Source organism: Aythya fuligula, chromosome 28 (assembly GCF_009819795.1).
Source record: "Aythya fuligula isolate bAytFul2 chromosome 28, bAytFul2.pri, whole genome shotgun sequence".
NCBI lineage: Eukaryota > Metazoa > Chordata > Aves > Anseriformes > Anatidae > Aythya > Aythya fuligula.
This window is the reverse complement of record NC_045586.1, coordinates 2,891,727-2,913,605: the sequence shown is the minus strand read 5'-3', so window position 1 is coordinate 2,913,605 and position 21,879 is coordinate 2,891,727. Positions and strand designations below refer to the sequence as shown.

Below are 21,879 nucleotides of genomic sequence, written 5' to 3'. Positions count from 1 at the left end.
GACAGAGTGGCTGGAAAGCACTCTGATTTTCCATAGCAGAAAGGAGTAACCGTCATGAATCAGGAAGCACAAAGACAGCAGCTAGTCATCAGCTCAGTAGAAACAGTCTAGGCACAGGTACCTGGCCGTAATACGGAGATCTGGGGTTGAGATCAACAGTGGCCAAGAAGTCAGGTTGGTCGATGCATGTTTCTCGGTAAGTACAGGTCACATAAGCGACCTCTTCCCTAGGAGCTTCAAATAAAGAAAACTTGTGTTAAACAGAGACATAAAATGACCATAAAAGAAAAAAAAAAAAAAAGTTTCAGCAGACTCAGATAAGACTAAGCCACATTTTCTGCAGCTACAACCTTCCTCCTTGGTCAATGACAACTGCCCAGCCCTGGCTCACTACTGGCCCAGAGCTGAGAACACAACACAAACTGATCACTGCACAGCTCCAGTTTTCTCCCACCGAGGGAAGGGACTAAGCACATGCAATTAATGAACGGTGGTCTCTAAAAGACTCAGGCTTTGTCATCATCCAGTCTGAAGCTAACACCCCCCTTTGACAAACGCCCCCCTTTCCAAACATTCCTGAGAGGACTTGCCTTTCACAACGTCCGGGCAGACGGGGTAGTCGTAGCACTGAAGTTTGCATCTGTCTGAGTTGAGAAAAAGAGAAAAGTGAAAGGAGAAACATCCACGTCCTTAAATGCTGTCAGTTCAAAAGGCTCCATCCCACCCAGCGGACCTTCGCCCACCCTCGTCATCAGTGGGGACCTCTGACCAGCATCTACTTGCAAATATTCAGACTAGATATAAGGCAGAAATTCTTCACTATGAGGGCTGTGAGGCACTGGCACAGGTTGCCCAGAGCAGCTGTGGATGCCCCATCCCTGAAGTACTCAAGGCCAGGTTGGATGAAGCCTTGAGCAAGCTGGTGTGGTGGGAGATGTCCCTGCCCAAGGCAGGGGGGTTGGAATGAGCAAAGCTAAGCCCCTGGAAGCAGACCAGTAGCAAGATGAAAGACACCTTTGTGCCCTGCCAGGCAAAGCCCCAGGCTTCAGTCCCACCTTCCTGCAGCGCTGCAGAGGAACAAAGCTCCCAGTCCACAAGTGGGACTCGGCTTCAAGGTGGGATGTCTGCAGCCCCAGGCAGAGGCTGGAGCCAGGGCCAGGATGGAGCGAGAAGGCACGGAGCTGCTGTGGGGAGGCTGCAGAGTGTTTCTTACCCATGCTGAAGGCCTTCTGGTTCACTGTCCTCAAGAGCAGAGGTGCTGGGGCTGGAGGAGCAGCTTGCTGTCTGCCTTGCTGGAGTGGGTCGTGTAGTGCCAGGGCTGCTCGGAGGGCCCTTATATACACGACTAAGGGGTGGGGGGCAGAAAGCAGGCTGCCAAGGGAGGAGCGAATGTTCCCAAGCGTTTGGGAGGTGCCAGACCAGCGCTGTGGCTTGTTTCCGCCTTGCTAACCACCAATCTAGAGGAAAAATCTGCTAGTCCATGCAGGTCCTTTCCTGAAGCACAAGCCACCCCTATCTGATCCTGGGGCCCTGCTCATCTCCACTGGGACTTCTTTGGGCTCTGGAGGCCTCCATGGCCCAGCCAAGACACAAGCTAATTAAAGCCATCCCCCATGCCCAGCTTCTTGCAATAGAAATGTGCAGCGATTGCAAATTCCACACGAGGGATGAGAAGCCCAGCTAGATAATTGGCCCCACCAGCAGCCTCCTGGAAATTACGAGGCTTGAACTCATGGAGGCCACCAAAGGCACCTCCAAAATCTGGACCCTGACACAAGGCACGTCTCTGTTTGAGGGCTCAGAGGAAGACACGGGCTCCCTGCCACCAGCTCAGAAAGCCAGGCCCACAGGTTCCTCCACCCGTGAAGAAGACTTCCTGAGCTCGGAAGAACCGGGATCCAGGGATTCCGAGAGGCAGGGGCTCCACCAGTACTGAGCTCACAGGAGACCTGAGGAGTTGCCACCAGCTCCCAAGCACTCAGAAGACAACTATGGCCAGGGACGGATGCCTCAGGATGTACATTCTGTGCCAGTCTTGGTCCAGCACATCTGAGGATCAAGACATGCCAGCTGCCTCTCAGGCTTGCACCTGCACACGGGAGAGTCAGTCGACGTGTGAAAAATAGGGACCTCGAGGATTCAGGGCAGGTCGGCGTCACAACACGGCACTGCAGCAGTGGCCGCATCCTCTCTGCACCTCCCTGAAGCAGAACAATGCCAAGGAAAACTGATGCTGGAGGTGTCTCCATGTCCACCTGCTTGGACAAACTGCACAGCTCCATGGGTTCTTGGGACAGGGTCCTGACTGGGTGGCACAAAGCCCTACAATCCACCAAGTGCCGCGGAACGTGAACGAGTACCATATCTCGCGGAAGAACTCCTCAATCAGCGGGCAAATTACATCGGGTAAGTAATTGCTCCACGTAGGAATGCAGAAACATCTGACAGAGCCACTAAAGAAGCCCTCGGGAGATCCCTATCAGGAGAGAGGACATCTCGCCCAGGCTCTAATTAATGGCTCTGGCTTCAGCACAGCTCTCTAAACAGGTGACAGAGGGACACGGGAGCAGCCAAACTCTTGGTCTTTTCTGTGAGAGAGGAGCATCAAGCTGACACCATTGCCCAAGGATTCTTACAAGAACTCGTGATCTGTTCAGCACAAATGCGCCTCATCAGTTTCACTGCCAAGGGCAAAGGCAGGCTGAAGAGGGGTTGTTACCTGCCACAGCTGGACCCTTCCACACAAACCATCAATGGACAGTTTGTGCTGCCACTGCTGCTGCCCAGCTACGTCAAGTTTCTCTGTAAGACAAGAAGAAGTTGGTAAAAGACCATCACGGAGGAGAGCACAAAGCACGCAAAGCAGCGGCACAAAACCCTGTTTGATTAGCTGCCAGAGAAGTGGAGTCCTACTCAAGGCAAGAGCGGCTCCTGTGAAAGAAATTACATCTTCTGCCAACACCAGGAGGGGTCAAGAAATGCCATCAAGATCAAAGCCCAGGACTGCCCTTCTGCCTTGATGAGCTGAGAGTAACACGTAGGAGTGGGGGGAAATACATGCACGGCAGTGAAACGCACTGGAATCACCTTCCGTGTGATTGGGCTTGCCAAATGCTTTCGGGTCAGGTGGCAGCAAAGGCAAAATGACTGGCACACAGGCTCACGCTCATTTTTTCCACGGAATTTGACTTTCAGGCTGGCACGGCCTGAAGATGTGCTCTAGAAAATGGGCACCAGGGGATGCTGCCCACTGAAGGACACTCAGGCCTGATGGCAGGGTGCAGCTGCAGCGGCTGCTCCATCAGAGGCAACGTCAGGGGCTTGGCTGCTGCCCCTGACAGAGTGCTTTTGCAGTCACCCTGTGCATGTCTCAATGCACCTTCTTGTGCCTGTACACCTGCTAATTAAAAACTTCATTAGTCTGCTGCTCATTAACAGTGTGCTGGTCATCCTAGTTGGCTTTCCTCGGTGACGTCTTTGGCATCCCTCACAAAACCAAGCTGTGGGGCGTAGAGTTTTCTAATTAAAGCTGATAGGAAGAAGGATAAGAGCAGGCTCAGCAACACCAACAGGAATGCAAGCAATGGTTGGTGGGGAACAACATTGCTACAGCCTGCTACCAGCCCAAGAAGAGCTCCCTGTGGCAGGCACAGGTAGGAAGCTTTGACATGGAAGAGCAACTGGGGGCTTTCCGGTGCAGCCCAGACCGTGGTGGCAGCTCTGTCCCTCCTCCTGCCCATCACTTCCAGCCCTGATAGGGATGAACATGCTGTCATTTTGATCATGGGCATGACGGGGTTATGCAACGTGTTGTGGACTTGTATTGCACACTGAACACGCTGGGAGAAGACCTTTTATATATAGGTATTTATTTGTCTTATATGTGACTTGGCTGCAAAAACGTAAATGAATCTGTAACCTTAAATTAACAATAAATGAGAGAAAAACAGAAAATATTGTTAGCAAGGAATAGGTAAGCTGCACTATGCCCTCCTGTGGCCATCTAGAAGATTACTTACTTTAACTTCCAGCAAACGAAGTCATTCTGAGGATACTCAGCAGTTTGGAAGTACCATCAGCTCCACGAGCCTAGGTCACACTAGCTGGTTTCTTCACATTCTTACCTGCTTCCCAAGAGATGATGATTTCAACAAACAACATCAAATAGTGTATGCAGACCCAGAGTTTTATGTGCATGTGAGTAAGGATGGGTTTTAGCCAGTGGGTAAACCTTCTGCAACAGTATTAAATGAACGTTTGAGTATTTCTTTTTCTCCAGTTGTACAAAATGGAAGAGAAGCTCTGCTTGTAATAATGGGAACAAAGGTGACTTCAGCAAAAATAAATTCTTCACCTAAGAATTTCTAAACAAATGTCATTGCTACTTTCTGAAATGATGTTACATTTTATGTTCTCTGAAACAGAAAAAGATGATATACTAAAGAGAAGAAAAAAAGTGAAGCTCCATCTGACTCGAAGAACAATTTTATTGCTGATTTTTTATAATATCACATACATAGATGTTAAAATATAACCCAGCTCTGGAAACACATGGCTTCAGATTAGATACGCATTATTTTTATGCTGTGTCTGCTGTATAACACCGATCAATTTATGAGTAAATTAAGCTTTGCAGGGAAAGGACACTTGTGCTCTGGGACAAGCCCATGAAATGTACACTTCTTAACAGCTTCACCACCACCACCTGGCAAACAATCCTTAAAAGATCAATGTGCTCGGCCTCAAAACCTGCAGTCAATAGTGATTACACAGGACTTAAGGCAAAGATTAGAGAAATAAATGAGATGTATATCATGTTTCAGAAAGATTCACTTGGCTGCCTCAGAGAATGAGAAGAAAATGGAGCTTCTGTGGCTCACCCTAATGGAATTCTAAATTTAGACAGCGGACAAAGTCCTGGCTGAACTGATTCACCTATATAAAATCAGAAGTGGGAGTAGGGAGGAGAGAGAGGGAGAAACAATCAAACGAAACAAACATGGGGAAAAAAAAAAAAAAAAAAAGAAAGAAAGAAGAAAAAAGAAAACAGCTCCATACAACAGTTAAATCCAGATATCTGAGGTACTGTCTCCTCCAGGATAACGAATCTCATGAGCTAGAACAGGCCCATCAGGCTCCTTCCCAAAATCCACTAGGAAGTTTTTGTTCACTTTCAATCCACCTCTTTCAGTATCCACATCAACCTGCAGCATAACAGAGCCTTCCCTGAAAAAAGGGACAAGAAAACAGACATTGGGAAAAGGACTCATATTTGCTGGGCAGGATTTTTCTTTGTTTAATATAGAAAGGAAATTAAATTCCAGATTCAAACTAGGCCTTAGCAGGCCTAAAAAGTGAGTTACACTGCCTCAGTAAAATCTGCAACCTCATATTAGCAATTAATGAGTGAAATAGTTCATTCATAGCAGCGAATTGTTGTTAATTAACAAGGAAAAGGCAAGCTGCACTATGCCCTCCTGTGGACACCTGGAAGATCATCTTTTCCACTGTTGATTAACAAAAAAATATAGTTGCTTAAAGGCAGTTTGGAAGTAATACAGAAGGCTAGGCTACATTTACTGGTTTCTTCCTATTCTTATTTACCAGTGTGTACAGACCCAGAGTTTTGTGCCTGTTAAGGAGGGAGATGGATTCTCGCTTGTGAGTGAAACATCCAGATTGGAGATCTGTGCATAAAAAGTTACTGCATTCAGTCTCCTTGCCTGTGTAGACCAGCTGGTATATGCACACTATTATTTAAGTAATAGTAGTAAAATCTTGAACACAGGCCTGTACAGTCATCCCTTTCACCGAGGTGTACTTACTTGACAAGATCTGGGTAGAACTGCTTGTCCCATCCACTGTAGAGAGAGCTGGTGACATACAATCTCTTCCCATCCAAACTAAGCTGAATCATCTGAGGTCCACCTTGCACTCGCTTCCCCTAAAATTGTAACAGAGAACAAGGCAGTCAAGACAAGCTGCCACAGAGGTTGAGCAAAAGAAATGCAACAACAAGGAGAAACAAAACAACGTGACAGGCCTGCTACTTAGAGGACCATCCAGCATTCTGAAATTCTTGACACTGAAGTAACAAATCTTCCTGTTTTGTAGAGAAAACATTTTTTTGGGGAACCTTATTTCTTATTAAGAGGTAGCCTCAAAGCCAACTCAGATGGGTCTTGCTTACTTCACAGAACTAACAATGTAATATAGTAAGGGCTGAATGGATCACGATGCTGTGCTTAGATGAAAGCATAAAAAAAAAAAAATCAAGCAAGAGATGGGTGGCATAACACTGTTGGGAATAAGAACATGCCTGTACAGCAGCTAGGTTACAAACTGCAGTATGAATAAAAGGATTATGTGGAGCTTCCTCAAACCATCTTCAGTAGACAACAGATCTAGTCACGAGTATGTTCAGATCTTGCACAATATGTTCAGATCTTCCAATAACACTTTGCATACATGGCTGCCTTGGCAGTGATAATATTAATGCACACTAATCATGGCCAGAGACAGTTAATATTCTTTCATTTTTCTATCACACTGACTAGTTTTATAAAACTCTTTATCTGAAAACTTATATATATACACACACACAAGGGACACTGAGGAATACTACATGACCTGGTTTAGTGTTTCAGTTGTTGAAAGATTATCAGAAGGAATGATGGCAGTGTGATGTATACGCATTGAATTAGCTTTAAATTAGCTAGCTAACAACAGCAGGGAAGATGTAATTACACAGCCTTTGGTACAGTCAAACAACTTGTACAATTCCATCAGGGACCCAGAACACTTACCAGGATTTACTAGCGCCAGCCCATGCTGAAATGTGATACCTGCAACCCAGGCTGTAAGCCAGAATATAAACTTGCTCAGATACTGCTTTATATGTTGCACCTTTGACTGCAGTGTAGGGATATTTCAAAACAGATTATAATTAGCAGTGTGCTGACAAATTACAACATGCATGTTAAGAAAACCTACTTTGATCACAAATGGCTCTGGCTGACACTGCAGCTCCTTGTCTTCCACTACAGTTACAGGTCCACCTTTTATGATACTGCCTCCCAGAAACACCTGTAACCAAGGGAGGGTGTGAGAATAGGTGCTGGATATCAAAGGAACATGAAAGCAATATAGTGATCATTCTCAAGCAAGGGTAAATTGCCATTTCCTCCTTTCTGAAAAGGAGGAAATAAGGTTGTACTGCCCTTGTATGTGACAGCTTTTCTGAGGCTGGCTTACCTGACCCACCAGCTTGGGTTTGCGAGTGTTGGAGATATCATACTGACGGATGTCTCCGTGCAGCCAGTTGCTGAAATACAGGAACCTGTCATCCAGTGAGATGAGGATATCAGTAATAAGACCTTCAAGAAAAGATGCAGTAGCAGTCACAAAATGGACTAGACGAGCAACAATCAAAACCACAAGCCTATGATCTTTTGAAATTCCAGTCATATTAGCCTCAGAAAAATATGTTAAGAAATGGGCTGAACAAACGCAACCATCCTTGGAAACTCTGTGCTTACTCAAATAGAGGTTTAGACCCCACCAGCATTTCCAGGACTATTCTATAGTTCTGTTGTGGAACTACTGTGAGTTCATATCCAAGACCCAAACACAAAGTATTTTTCTATAGAAGCTAACCTCAATCATTGAGCAATGTGAGAGCAGAGGCCTGACAGGATCTCCCACTTGGTGGCTCATAAACAAAGCTAAATTGGTTACATCATGTTATACAAAGAATCCAAGCAGAAACTTAGTATTTTACAAGGAAAGTTTTTGAACACATAAAGATTTCCCAAAAAGCTACACTGCAGAAAGGAACTGAAGAGGAGAACACCCCATTTCTTCTCCAAACATGCTCGTACTAACCAGGCATGTCAGGGAGAAGCCATCCTTGCACCTTCTTGCTGGGTACTTCAATCACCTTCTCTGCTGCCCAGTTTCCTTTCTGCAAAAGGCACAGGAGAAAACACAGCATTATTAGTGCCTTGAAGTTAGCCAAGAAGCTAGCATGACAGAGGGAGGAAAAGCAAACAGTACTATTTATTTAACAGGTCCTGTACGGAGGTGATACACATGCTGCAGTGAAGTGTTACCAAGGGGTGAGGACAGTAAGTACACCACCACTGAGAATGAGCTGTGTTAGTAATGAAACAACATCTCAGACTGCTCTAACAGCAGCAGACTGCTAATGTCCTATAGACTGTCATCCTATCTCCTCCAGCTTGCCCTCCAAAATGACAATAGTTATGCTCCCCTGTTCATGACACCATCCTAGCTCTAACTTCAGGTCTTCCCTGTATTCCCAAATAGTGGCTGAGCAGTAGGCAGCACAGGCTGTCACTGGTGACAAGTCACACATCAGCTGCAGAGATACTCAGAAAGTCTGCCAACTGCAACTGCTCAGCCATGAAGGACCTTTATGGTAACTTCATGAAACCCATGGTATTGCTTTTATCCTCACCATCATTAGATGTTTTTCTCTCTGACATGATGGTATTGCTTGGCTAGAATTGGACTGGAATTAGGAGCTCTCTCTCTTTTTAATCAGGTTCTATTTCCTAAGTGATTGGTGGATTTCTGAAGCAGCTAGGTTTGCCATGGCTTCTTCGATTGCTTACCTCCGTCTTGTAAAACCGATGTACTGTACTATTCAGAGCACATCCAACAAACCCTTCTGCAGCATCTGGATTGTGGAGGAATCGGATTTCCAGAGGAATGGAGTCCTTCCCTAAGTCAATTTTCTGAATGTAAGTGTGAGAGTTCCAGTCCCACACATTAATATGACGGCCATAATGCCCTAAGGGATCAGGTCAGACAAAAAGAAGCACATAAGAGATTATTTTAACTTTAATGAAAAACCACTTTTACTCTTGAGAGTTTAAACACACGATCCCTCACCTTTCTCTACATCAGCGAGGTTAAACCCATCTGCCAAGACTTTTGGGGCTCCCCACTCAGTGCTCATCAGAACATTATGCCGTGGCTGATACCAGAAGTCATAACTAAAGGGGGGGACCTTCTCCCCTTTCTCCCAGTTTCCTTTCACTTCAAAGGTCTCTCCATCGAGCAAAATAAAGCCACCTGATACAAAATGGAAGAAGACACAAAATGTTAAAAAAGATAAATACTATATTAATACTTAAATATCTATTTGCTAAGCACTCTGTAAATGTGATCTTATGCTTAACGAAAATATTGTGATTCCATTCCATAAAATAACAAAGGGGATTAATACCTTTTCCATTGCCAGAAGGATCTCCCAAACAGCTGATTAAGATGTCACCATTGCCCAGACAGTGAGAGGTGTGAGGATTAGCCACATTACCCTTCCAGAACAGCTCCACTGGTTCCACAACCTAAAATGAGTATACATATAACCAGACCTTCGCTAAGATTATGGAATACCAATTTTACCAGTAAGAGCAGGAGTTTCAGAGTGGGAATGGTGTGTGCCTCAGGGCAGCAGTTTCTTTTGCTACTTTGCTTTTTGAGTACTTGACACCTCTTGCTTTCTACTCTAGCCAATAATACACTACCATCCATGACATTATAGATATGTTTGTTCTTTTCAAAAACATAAACAGCAACAGTCTAATTCATGCACCACTGAGACACATGCATCTGTATTTGTTTTAATTAGTAATAATGGCAGAAACACCACTGTGCGATTTTCAGATGTCAGCTCTCATTTGGAGTTCAGAGGAAAAAAAATCTTTGAGACTTGCCAGAGACAGTTCGAAACAAAATCCACTGTATAGGAACAGACCCTTGGGATGTTTTATTCCACTGTATTAACACTTAAAGTCTGGCAATGTTCTAAAGATCTCAAAATTGTAAGATTATGAATGAGATCATTTGCAGGATCACTTAACATTTTCCTTCATTACACATTATGACCTGTCTTCAAAAGCCATGTTTGGCAAGTACACTAAATTTCTCTCTGGCACTCTGTACTGAAGTTTTACCCATTGGTGTAGGATTCACCCAAATTAATGCTATCCCAACTGAAGCCAGGACACAAGTATCGATTCTGACAGTGTACATATTTACATCAAAGCTAGTCCTCTATGCTTATTTTATAATCAATAGAGATATAGACACTTTCAGGACATAATTCCCTTATCCTTATCCTAATACAGTTGTCTAAACTAGGTTAGACAAATCTGACTCCAGCAATGTGTATTTTTCCACTGTCTGAGAAGGGAATCTGAACAGGTGTGTACAAAGTAAAAAGCCTGTATCCAAACCAAACCTAAGCCAAATGAGTTCTATTGAAGTGGAAGCTTTTTAAAAATAAATAAATAAATAAATAAATAAATAAATAAATGATTTGTTTCAAAGAACAAGAGATAACAAAAAATGTTATTTTCTCCATATTAAATAATTTACTAGATTTTTCTTTTTAAAAATCTACATATTGTAAGTTTAGGAACAAGGATTATAAATCAAGGAGGAGGTGTCCTTTATGGAGAAGATCTGGTTTTGCTCAGTAGAAATCCCATCAAATTTGAATTCATTAGGATCTCTGAAAAACATATGCTCGGTTGAATGTGTTGACTGTGTCAGATATGAATTTGCCTTGTGATCTGCTAGTCAGAAATGATATTACAGCGTGCAAACACATTGACTGAAATTTGTATTGCAGAGGCAGGCTGAATTCTGAAACTTCCTAACTTCTGAGTGTTTGACATTGTATATACATGTACTTGCAAGATTTTTGTGTGCAATTTATCAATAAACTGTAGGAGTTTCAGAACCCCCACAAGTTCCTAATATTTGGCAAAAGTATCTAAATCTGTTCTGACTCCACTATTCTAATTTTAAGTTGGGATCCATAAAATTACCATCTCTTGGTCAAAAAAAATAAAAATAAAATAAAAAATATATATATATATATATAAAAGAAATAACCAAAATATACCTTATGGATTCTAGGAGCCTTCGGGTCCGTTCCCACATCCACCACATAAATGCGAGACGAGATCAGACTTGGTAGAATGAGACGATTTCTTCTCTTTGAAGCATCCCCATAGCAGCTGCTACAGGCGTTCCACCCTGAATGATGGAGCTCATCTTTAAGATTGGGCATGGGCAGGCGGTGGATGACCTACAAAGTCAGAGACATACTTAAGATTCAGTCTAGGATAGTTTTTCCCCTAGGCAAAGAAATGGGTCTTTATGTCAAAGCATAAATTAATAAAGAGCAGAAGAAAACTGCTATTTGTTATTCAGGAAGCAGATTCAGTGCGAGATATGCAGAGCTGAAACAGTAAAGCAGGAGAAGAAAGTTGGACATCACAATTGCATAGCATTTGTTAAATGTTGTATGCTATTAAATTCATCCAAATCTTTTAAAGGTTCCAGCTAATTAAGGAGACGTGGAATAATAATATGGAAAAAAAAAAAAAAAGACAAAAAAACAAACCATCAATTGTTTATGTGCTGCAAGTCTTACACTTTACAAGATTTGCTTGATTACAGCTGGGGCTGACTGTTGCAAACTGACTTGTTAATTTGCACTCTTGCTTCTGTTTTTTACCTTTCCCCTGTATAACTGAGAAAAGTTGAAGATAACAGCTAAGTTCTGTCAAATGTTCAGGATATTTGTTTCCTCCACTCCTCTACAATAAAAACCTAAGCAGTAGTTATATAAAAAAAAGAACAAATTATGAAAATCTACATTGTCAAACTAGATTCACTGCTCCTTCAAGATATGGAGATCAGAGTCCAAACATATCTTCGGTAATTTAAGTCATATGAGCACTGAATGTTTAAATACAGTTTAGAGCATGCTGTTTGCAGCAACAAACTAATCACTCTTAACAATAATTGGGATCTGGTAGTGCTGGTTGATGGCTACCTACAGCTTTCCATTCACAAAGTAGACGGATTAGATTTCTAATGTGTACAATTTCCCATGATATCAGGGATCCTGTACTATAAACTCTGTCCACGCTATTGGCACACCCCAAGGAAATAAGACCTTCTAGAGTTTAATGCTTATGCACAGTATAAATCAGCAACAGTGCTACGAAGAGGACTATTACAACACTTAGCACAAAAGCATTGCTCTGAACATGTCATGAGACTAGCAAGGTAAATGTTATTTTGACTAACCTAGTAAGAAAAACAGCAGAGGATTTAATTGATTCTCAACGCAAATACCTATTTGAAAGTTATGAAAAAAGAGAAACAAAACATGAAGTCAGTCACAGAGCAGAGAAGGAAAGTTCATGACTGGAAGGGTCAGAAATCATATCAGAAGTAAGAAGTAAGACTAGAAGCAGTGAATGCAAACCCAAATATTCATCACCCTAGAAAATGGAGCACTAGAGCCGTTCTACACATGGGTACCTGACAGTAGTGGGGAGATTTGGGGTCAACATCCACAGTGGCCAGGTAGTCAGGCTTCTCTATCCCAGTGTTTCGGTAGATGCAGGGCAGGTACAAGATCTCCTCCCGGGGACCTTTCAAGGTAGAAGTCTTGTTTAATGTGTTGGAACAAACCACTTTATAAAAAATGAGGTTAATATTGAAATACTCTTTTTTTTTTTTTTTTTTTTTTTTTTTTTTTTTTTTTTTTTATCTCCAAGTCTACGAACTGTGATTCTTCCTCACTGGTAACTAGGAAGCCAGACCTCAGTATTTCCGTTGTATGGAGGTAACATTTCCATTGTATGGAGGCTACAGCAAAATGCTTCAAGGGCTTTGGTAAGGTTCAGGATTTAACCCAACAGTGCTGGGAAGATCAGAGCATGACTTTAGTACAGCTACAAGTGGATGAGAAGCTTCCCATTGAACTATGTCACACAGTCCCTTCTCCAGTTTTTCTTTTCTTCTCTCGTAGAAAAATCACTTGCTTTTATGAGAGAGTCTGAGTGCAGTCTATAAAGCTCTCCACCCAAAAATAAAGAAGAATCATTTTTGTAAGCTAAATTATGGTAACTTGTACCTCATGTTCTTATGAATAAGCTCTATTTTGCAGCATATTAGCATCCTATATCCTATATCTGCACACTTATCTAAACCCTAATCTGCTTTGTTTTAGCACTATGATTCAGTGAACTCATGGTAACAGAGGTTGCATGCTTTGTGCAGCTGGGTCCAAAATGAAATCAAATCTCTTCTGGTATTTGAAGTCTACTTGGCCTTGCTAATTAGCCACTCTGGAAGGCATCTAACTGATCTTCACTGAATTTGAAATCAATTCCTTTACTGATGGCTTGGATTTAAGAAAAGATCCCACTACTTGCCTTTCATGGCATCCAGAGGAGTTGCATATCCTGGACCACATGCTCCACATTTTGCTGATTAGAGGAAAACAAAGAAGTTTAAGTCTCTAAATTATTTTAAAATTTACCTATAAGATAATATTGGCTTTGAATTCAAAGATTGATGAATCTTAGATTGATTTTTACATTACCAAACACCTGTAAGTCTCACTGACTCCAGTTAGTGGTGAAATTACTTCAGTTTCTGAAAATATACTGAATATGACACTCCACACTCAAAAATGATGGCAAATTTTGGCCTTCATTTCAAAGAGTTCAACCTCACTATTTTAAACCACATTCATATATGACAATGGTCTATGGATTTAAAGAAAATTGTGTTAAATGTTTTAGAGATAGCTGCTGAATCACTGCCAGATGAGTAAGTAGCCAGATTGCCCAGTTTGAACAACCCATTTTATTATTATTGGAAAGCCTCCAGTCTTCCTCTGCATATAAATGCTGAAGAAGTGGTGACTTTTAAGGATTTATGACCTGGGTAAGAGGTGATACTGCAGGCGACCAGAAAGGAGAAGAGAAAGGGGAATTACGAATCATTACACATTTTCTCTATTTGAAACTCAGCTCCCCACCTCTGTTCCTTGAACTGGCAATTCCATATTTACCATTTCTAGCTCCTCATCTACAGCATGAATCAGCAGAAGGAAAACAGCTTAGTGGGGAAACCATAACTTTAGAAGAACCCCACAAAAGCAGACAAAAAGACCGAGTCTCGTGGAAAGATGGGCTCTGTGTCAGGAGGGAAGAAGACAACACTTTATAGAAGCTGAGCGTGTAAGACTGAGAAGCAATGCTCCTGTTTTCTGACAGTCAAAACCACTGATAAACCCTCAAAACTTCAATGGGGAATGGGACTGCAGCAGTTGCACAGATTCTCTATCTGGAAAGTGATGCGTTCACTGTCAAAAAGACACGACTCCTATTTTAGGCTCATTCAGAATTAAGAGCTTGATCTTCATGAAGCACTGCTCGCTGCTTACACATAACATTTCATAACTTTTTCAGTTTATTTCTAACTTCCTTATTTCCCTTTGTACAAGCTTGGATCCATATCAACATCTAAAGTAATATTAAAGCAGCTTCATACACAGCAATTTCTACTCAAGCACAGTCACCAGAACATGTATGCTGAGGACTGTATCAATAAACTGTTGGCTAGAATTAAGAAAATATTACCCTGAAGTATTCTCAGGTTTTTCCCCCTCTGCTCTCATGAGACCCCACCTTACAAAAATACGCCAACCAGCTAATTGTTTGCCATTCTCTGACACTGCCACATTTAAATACAAAAGAGGTTTTTTTTTGTTTGTTTGTTTGTGTTTTTTTTTTTTTTTGTCCTGAATGCTGCAGGCCTAAGATTCCAGATCCAGAGGTAGCAACAGATCCATTGCCCATTTAATTATGGACCTTTCTTTAGAGGCAAAATGCTTCAAGCAATCCACTCATTGCATTTGGAGGCTCATAATTTTAAAAACAAGATCTTCTCAAAAAGAGCTATTTAGTACTTTAGGTTTAATTTCACATTCTTTGTGAAACATTTTTATCTGAAAACGCAAAATAGAAAGTTTGCTTTGTTCCACTTATGTCTAAGTTTTATAAAAAGCCATAATTTAAACTTTATTCCAATTTTCTCAATCACCTAAATTAGCAGGCACTCAGTATGCATTAGACCACAGTGTAATTAGCATTGCAAATGCAGCGTTCTGCAGATTACTTTGAGAAAAAAGATTTGTGCAAAATTGTTTTCCAGAGAAAACATACAGCAAGATGAGGAACATTTCCTCTTACATTTGTTTGTTTCTGCTTTCCCTCTGATCTTGTTCAAACACTCTTTTATTCTAAACCATTGTATCTAACTGCCTCAAGATATCTGAGGATGATGCAAGTCTTTCTGTTATATGATGCCAAGCTCAAAGTCTTTCTGTTATATGATGCCAAGCTCATTTGTGAGTACAAAATAAGGTTTTTGTCATGAGACTGATTTGTACCATCTTGTAGCAACATGCTATGTACAGTAACTACGGATATTTACACAGCAAACAAATTAATATAAATCATTACATTCCGGAGCCCCCATCAATCTGGCAGCTGGCTAAGTGTTTTGAACACCAGGAAGTGGGACATTGTTATCACATACATGTGGTTTGCATGCTCCAGCTATGACAAAAACACTTTTTTTTTTTTTTTTTTTTTTTTTTTTTTTCCCCTGTATCTTACACCTTTGCAGACAAATTCTCTTATGGATAGCTCCTCATTCACAAAGCCCACCTTCCTCATCTTCCTAATAAAACAACATTTCTCTACCACCAATTGCTCACGTTAATTTAATAGGAAGAACACACGCATTTAACTTTAATTGCTTCATTGTACAATTTTCCTTTTTTTCCTCACAAATGGAGGTACAATGAGTCCAGCTTCTCCTCATTCCTATGCAGTTTTTTTTGTGTATATGCACTAAGAGCTGATAAAAATGCAATTTTTATTTATTTTTTTTTTACTGTTGTTTACAGCAATTCTCACTTCTGGAGAGCAAAGAGAACTGAAGAATCCAATCTAGTTTCCTTTTGCTCTGTATTTTTTCATGTCTTTCTACCTGTCCTGTTCATCTCGCTAGAGACCAAGTGGACCAGTAAACCCAACAAAACTGGGATCCTTCATGGACCACCACCACAAATACTTATGTAACAAGTGTGTTAACGTTCCTAGGTGACATGCAAAGCCTCTGAGGAAGCCACGGCACAGGTGTGCTATACCCAGATTAACCTGGAATTACTAGTAGTCTTGTATAATGATGTTTATAGATATACAACAAGAGGTAATAGTGTTGTAAAAAATATCCTACCTGATAAAGCACAGTTTCATAGTAAGCTGGGCAACTATTTACACAAGGAAGAAGTCCTTTCTTTCACAGTTTGGGTTTAACAGCTTGAAATGAAGGAAGGGAGCATCAAAGACTTTGCCTTTTTATTCGTATTATTTTATGGCAACAGAGTTCTTCAGCCCACTTAAGACAAACTGTAAAGGTGCCTACATGTAAGAGGGAGTTTAGGAGAAACATGGCAATAGATTAGGCACCTCTGTTGAGAGCTTAAAGTTAGGTAGAATAAATCTAGGCCAAACTGCGCTTTTCACAGAGCCTGAGGAAATAGAAACTTCACTCAGCCTCAGTGTGTGCATTGATTAAATGCTGACATTAAAAAACAAAGGTAGGCAAATCTGGTGCATGGTATGACTGTGCCAGGTTACGCTGCTGAAATAAACACCCAAGTGGCAAAAAAAGAAATGAGTTTATCAGCTATAGTATATGCATGCCAAGAAACAGGCCTTACAGAACAGGGGCAAAAGAAGCACATTCTTTCTAGAATCCAAATCTTTTTCCAAGTAACAAATTACGCAAGGAGACTTTAATGATCTGTTACATTTTTGAAGAGCAGTCTAAGACTTCATCTTATACACTGCCAAGTGCATACTTTTCCAAACCTTGTAACCAATTAATCACCATCAGGCTACTTTAAGCTTCACGGTACAGCATTTAACTTACTCTTTATACACTGCCTGGTTACTTCTTAAAGGCTGCCACTGCCATTTAGACAAAACCGTCATTATCATGGGTTGCAAATTGAAACTTGCAGTTTTTAGGAACTGAAGTAAAACGTACACAGTTTATTTTGTGCTATTAGTACTTACAAAAGCACAAAAAGATAAGCATTCACCACAGGGAGATAACCAAAACCAGTCTCTTTTGCTGAGTCAGAAGCAAAAGTTGTTTTTGTCTGTGCAGTTATGGGTGTTTTTCTAAGTTCTACAACTTTTTTTTTTTTTTTTTTGTGAAATCACAAGGTAAGTGTCCGCTTTGTAAATTATACAATAATATATTCACATGCAAAGTAACTTTTCTACTTCAGTCCTCTTCATTTCCTGGCATCCAGAAATAAAAGTAAAAATGATATAACCAGAAGGGAGTTCGGGTCCTCAGTTTACCACCTTCCTGAAAGGGGCACTCACATCCACATTCAACTACGGCAGTAAATCCAGATACTTATTTCAGTTTCTAAATGCTGAGGTACTAGGACACACATTTAATGACAGCGTAAAGAGCAGCCACTGATAGCATTACAGCTATTTATTTACAACCACGGGAGCTTTCAGTAGCTTAAAGAAGTAAACCCTTTAATAGAGGAAACGCACGCCTGTGCTGTGCCTCTCCTTACCAGTCCACCCCACTAACAAACACGCTCACAAACTTCACACGGTGCAGAACTGCAGAAAAAAGCAGCAGACCCCCCTGCAGATCCCGGGGGTCTCTTACCCATGCTGGATCAGGCGATCCCAAGTGCTCGGTGTGCACAGCAGGAAGTGCAGCCGCCTGGACGGGATTTTTGCGAAGCAGAAGCTGCACCTAGAAGGCAATAAATGCAAGCATGACGGGGTGGGCAGGACGAGAGAGAAGCTGCCCAGGGGAGGACCCAGTGCGGCAGAACACAGAGGTGACGAACAGAAACCCAGCACCTACCTCCTGGGAAGCAGAGGAGGAAGCTTTTGGAGCCCACTTCCCGACGTAGCAGAGCTGTACCTGGAGCTGCAGCTGGCTCTGGTTGCCTTTCCACTTGCTCCTCTTTATATTCCAGATGTATTTATCTGCGTGCCTTGTGCCCAAGTAGCTGCCCTTGCACAGAGAAAGCCTGTACGCTTTCTAACAGGAAAGGGGGAAGCAGTTGTGCTCCAAAGCTCCTGGCTGTGGGCAGCGTTTCAAGTTCTCCAGGAGCAGACGCATGTGAGACCAGAGCGCAGCTCTGAACCGCGTCCAGCTTGGCACGCAGCAGCTGTGTTTTTAACACTTCATGGCCCTTCGGTCCCTGAAACAACGCAACCACAAAGAGGGACCTGGTCTGCTGAAAACTTCACAGCATCACTTCTCAGAGCAGCTTCTTTCAAGACTGACAGCTGCCCTGAGCATGTGAAAATCTCTGTTTCACTCGTTAGCCTACCTGGGATTCTGCTAACTGCCCCTGCTGAGAAGCAGTCTATTGTTTTCCTGTTCTTTTAAAGGTCTGTAGTTTTTTCCAGGCAAAACTACCTGTTATTTCCCAAAAACATTTTCAGGAGAGGATACAATACCTTACTACCATACCTTATCTCCCATCCAGGTTCTTCTCTGCCTTTTACACGAGCCACCAGCAACAGCTGAAAACCTGCATGCTGCTGAGATGTTAAAACTATTTTTGCAATTCCTCCATCAAATCAAGAGAGCTGACAAACAATCTATAACTAACCATTTATTTAGATTTATTTAGTGTACTGAGCTTTTTTTTTTTTTTCTTTTTTTTTTTTTTTTTTTTCCCCTCAACAGGAATTAGACAAATGCAGTCTGTTAACTTGTTTACCACTTCAGGCTGCTAGCTAAATATTTTGTGCAAACACATTCCAGTCTAACATTGCTCAAAAATACTTGTCTCTACATTTTGTTTTCAATACCCCACTGCTGTAGTTAGGAATTTGAACTGTGTGACCCATCCAAATCAGGTCTCTCGCATCACATCTGATGGGCTGACCTCTGCTAACTGCTTCAAAACAAAACATTTTTTGAAAAAGAATATATATAAATATATATATATATATCAATATATATAAACGTCCACAAATCATTAGCATTTGTCAGACTGTTCATTTTTGATTAAGAGTTCCTATCACTCATTTTGGGTTTTTCCTCCTCTGTCCACCAGTTAATTCCTTTCTTAACTTTCCATTTTAAAACACTACTTTACTACGCATAAGCTTGACTCGTTTTTTTAAAGCCACCATTAAAAATGTAAGTCTATGAAACAATTAGGTATTTCATAAAATAAAATTATCAGTACATTATTATCTCATCGAACCAAGAGACTGTGCTCTCGGGGGATGCCATGGAATACTAACTGAAGAGCTACCTCAAGGAACCAGCACTTGGAAGCTCTGGTCCTTTGATCAGAGCTGGATTTTCAGACCAGTGTGCTCCTGAAGAAGCCCTCTGAAGACAAAGGGCCTCTGAGCACTAACAGGAGTTCGTGAACACCACTTCAATTACAAAATCTATGACCTGAATTTTAGATGGAATGAGTGGGAATTCGGTCATTCTCAGCAACGATCTACTTCTGCTACTGTCGAAACCACCAGGAGTTTTAGCTCTCGAGGTCACCAGGAGAGTTAGAGCAGCATCACGCGTCTTTTGAACCTCGTGCAAGGAGTGAGAATGTCAGAATATCAGAGGAAGCACATAATACAACAAAGAAACGTGCAAGGTGCTCAGGCAATTTCTTAGTTTGCTTATGTTTAAATTATCTGACCCAAAAAGTAACGCATTATTGTTCAGGATGAAAACCACATTATATTAAATCACTAGTAACTTTAGCTCACATCTCAGGCCACTGAGAATGAAGTGGGATCTGCAGCACACCTCCGGGTGTGTCTACGACAACCACAAAAGTAGAGAAAGGCCAAGAAGACTCTGAACACGTATGGAGACTTTGGAACAGCACTCAGAGACAGCCTGAAGCAGGGAAGTTGTAGAAGAGGCACTTGAGATTAGAAGAACTGCATGCCAGAGGGAGCAGTCAGGAACAGCGTGGTGAAAATGCTACAAACAGCTCATGAGATAAAACCCATTAAGTGAAGTAAGACTGTATTATAAACAGACCCACAAGGGTAGCCACAAACACTTTCAACTCTTCCTTCCCAGCCCATTACGACGCAGCTCCTCTGCAGCTTCTGTACAGCCCTTACTACTTCCATACCCACAGCCTCTGCAGCGCTTCTGGCAAACACATGCATCATTTTTCCATCCTACATCAATCCACAAATGAAACTCATTGAAGTGTCATAACTGAGGTTCGCAGACACACTTTTACCAAGGCACAACACTCGATCAACACATCTGCATGCCGTGTCTCAAGAAATGGTTGCAGCACATCACCACACATCCAGTTCAACTGCCCGACCACTTCAGGGCTAACCAAAAGTTAAAGATTATTGAGGGCATTGTCCAAATGCCCCTTGAACACTGACAAGCAAGGGGCATCAACCGCCTTGCTAGGAAGCCTGCCCTGGTGTTCATCCACCCTCACCGTTAAGCAGTTTTTCCTAAGGTTTAGCCTGAACCCCCCCCCGGCGCAGCTGTGTGCTGTTCCCTCGCGTGATTCTTTTCTTCACTGCCCTGGACAAGATTCAGATTGCTCAACCCCTTTGTCTACCTTATTACTGATGACTTTTTGAACTCAGTAATGTGTGTACAGAATTAAGCAACCAGAAGTTATGTGTTTTGTTTGTGCAGTATGTCCCGCAATCAGACAAAGTACAAAAGCTCTTCAGGAGTAGAGCCGTTGCACTCATAGTTTCACTCTAGTCATATAACTTCTAATACAAACAACATGTTTTGACCCCCCTCTCTAAAACAGGAATATGAGAGCAAAAACATTAAGCGTCATTGTCACAGTACAGCAACGAAGAGTTCCCTGTGGTGCGTTTGGCTTGGTTGACAGCTGAATACCAGGGTTTCATCCACTTAATGTTTTTGAAAACAATATGTCAATTTAAGTAAATCTTTACAAAACAGGCAAAATCTTGCAAAGCTCAGGCAAAACTGTCATAGAGAATGCTGCTCGAGTGAGGACTATTGCATTTCGATGAGCAATGTTATTTCTTTCTCCTCTTGATTGTGTAGTGTATTAGAGAAAAGAACAAAAGGAAAGAAATATAGACAGATACAACATAAAAAACAAAAATCTAAAACAAAAGCTCAGCAAAGCAGAGCAAACCACTGGAGACAGTTTCATCCACTTCTAAAGAGGATGAGAAAGAAGAAAAACACACATGGCAAACAACAGCCAGATCATTCAATGGACAGCTGGCAAAACCTACAGAGATGAAGGCAGAGTAAGACCCCGTACAGAATTACGATATTAAGAGAGTATTGTGTTTGCAAAGTTATACATTCTTTGATAAATGCTGCCTTTCCATCATCTATCCACCCCGCTATATCCTCATAGAAGGCTGACAGGTTGGTCAAGCATGACTTCCCCTTGCTGAAGCCGTGCTGACTGCCCCTAATGACCCTTTTGTCCTTGATATGCCTGGAGACAACGCCAAGGATAAGTTGTTATAATTAGCCTGGAAGGTAGAAATGTCTAATAAATGTTTATTTATTTGAATACGTGTTCCCACCTCTACCTGAATTCAGAAGAAGGCTGAAAAGCATTAGTGTAAATTTGGCTTAAAACAGCATGGATGCAGGCCTCTGTGCAGTCACTGAAAACAAACTGGCAAAGCCATCATCTGCAGCACAAATGCTGCCAGCCTTCTTCAGACTTCATTCACATTTGCAAACCCCATCATCGTTCTTTGTTATATAAAACACTGCATCTATATGGCAATTCCATTGGCAACCAGAGTCAAAATAAATATCTACACATGTAGTAATAAATGATGCTTCTGACAACTTTCTGATTTTATCACAAAGCTTACAATAAAGATTTCTGTTAAGCCCCACAGTCATACTGTTTGAAGAAATCACTATTTCTAGGAAGCAAGATTCTAA

General features: G+C 41.8%; 1 protein-coding gene and 1 long non-coding RNA gene across 2 annotated transcripts; both read right to left on the bottom strand.

Annotated features, from left to right (window-relative positions):
- Window positions 1–5,063: 5,063 nt before the first annotated feature.
- LOC116499704 (methanethiol oxidase-like) lies at window positions 5,064–12,485 on the bottom strand. Its single transcript, XM_032204527.1, has 10 exons — window positions 12,373–12,485; window positions 10,940–11,125; window positions 9,254–9,374; window positions 8,917–9,099; window positions 8,637–8,815; window positions 7,885–7,963; window positions 7,255–7,376; window positions 6,994–7,086; window positions 5,826–5,944; window positions 5,064–5,226 (listed from the first exon to the last, which is right to left on the bottom strand). Exons 2-10 carry the CDS (start codon window positions 11,105–11,107, stop codon window positions 5,064–5,066), a joined length of 1,227 nt encoding a protein of 408 aa, XP_032060418.1. The 5' UTR covers window positions 11,108–11,125; window positions 12,373–12,485.
- Window positions 12,486–13,270: 785 nt separating this feature from the next.
- Window positions 13,271–17,993, bottom strand: LOC116499705. Its single transcript, XR_004254247.1, has 3 exons — window positions 17,824–17,993; window positions 17,620–17,709; window positions 13,271–13,325 (listed from the first exon to the last, which is right to left on the bottom strand). It is a non-coding gene; the product is annotated as an uncharacterized LOC116499705 (long non-coding RNA).
- Window positions 17,994–21,879: the final 3,886 nt, after the last annotated feature.

Coding starts and splice junctions, on each gene's coding strand:
- LOC116499704 (XM_032204527.1), bottom strand. CDS start 11,107: ATGCCCAATCTTAAAGATGAGCTCCATCATTCAGGGTGGAACGCCTGT. Junction 9,100..9,253: donor TCCTTCTGGCAATGGAAAAG/GTATTAATCCCC, acceptor ATTTTGTATCAG/GTGGCTTTATTTTGCTCGAT. Junction 7,087..7,254: donor AACCCAAGCTGGTGGGTCAG/GTAAGCCAGCCT, acceptor CCTTGGTTACAG/GTGTTTCTGGGAGGCAGTAT.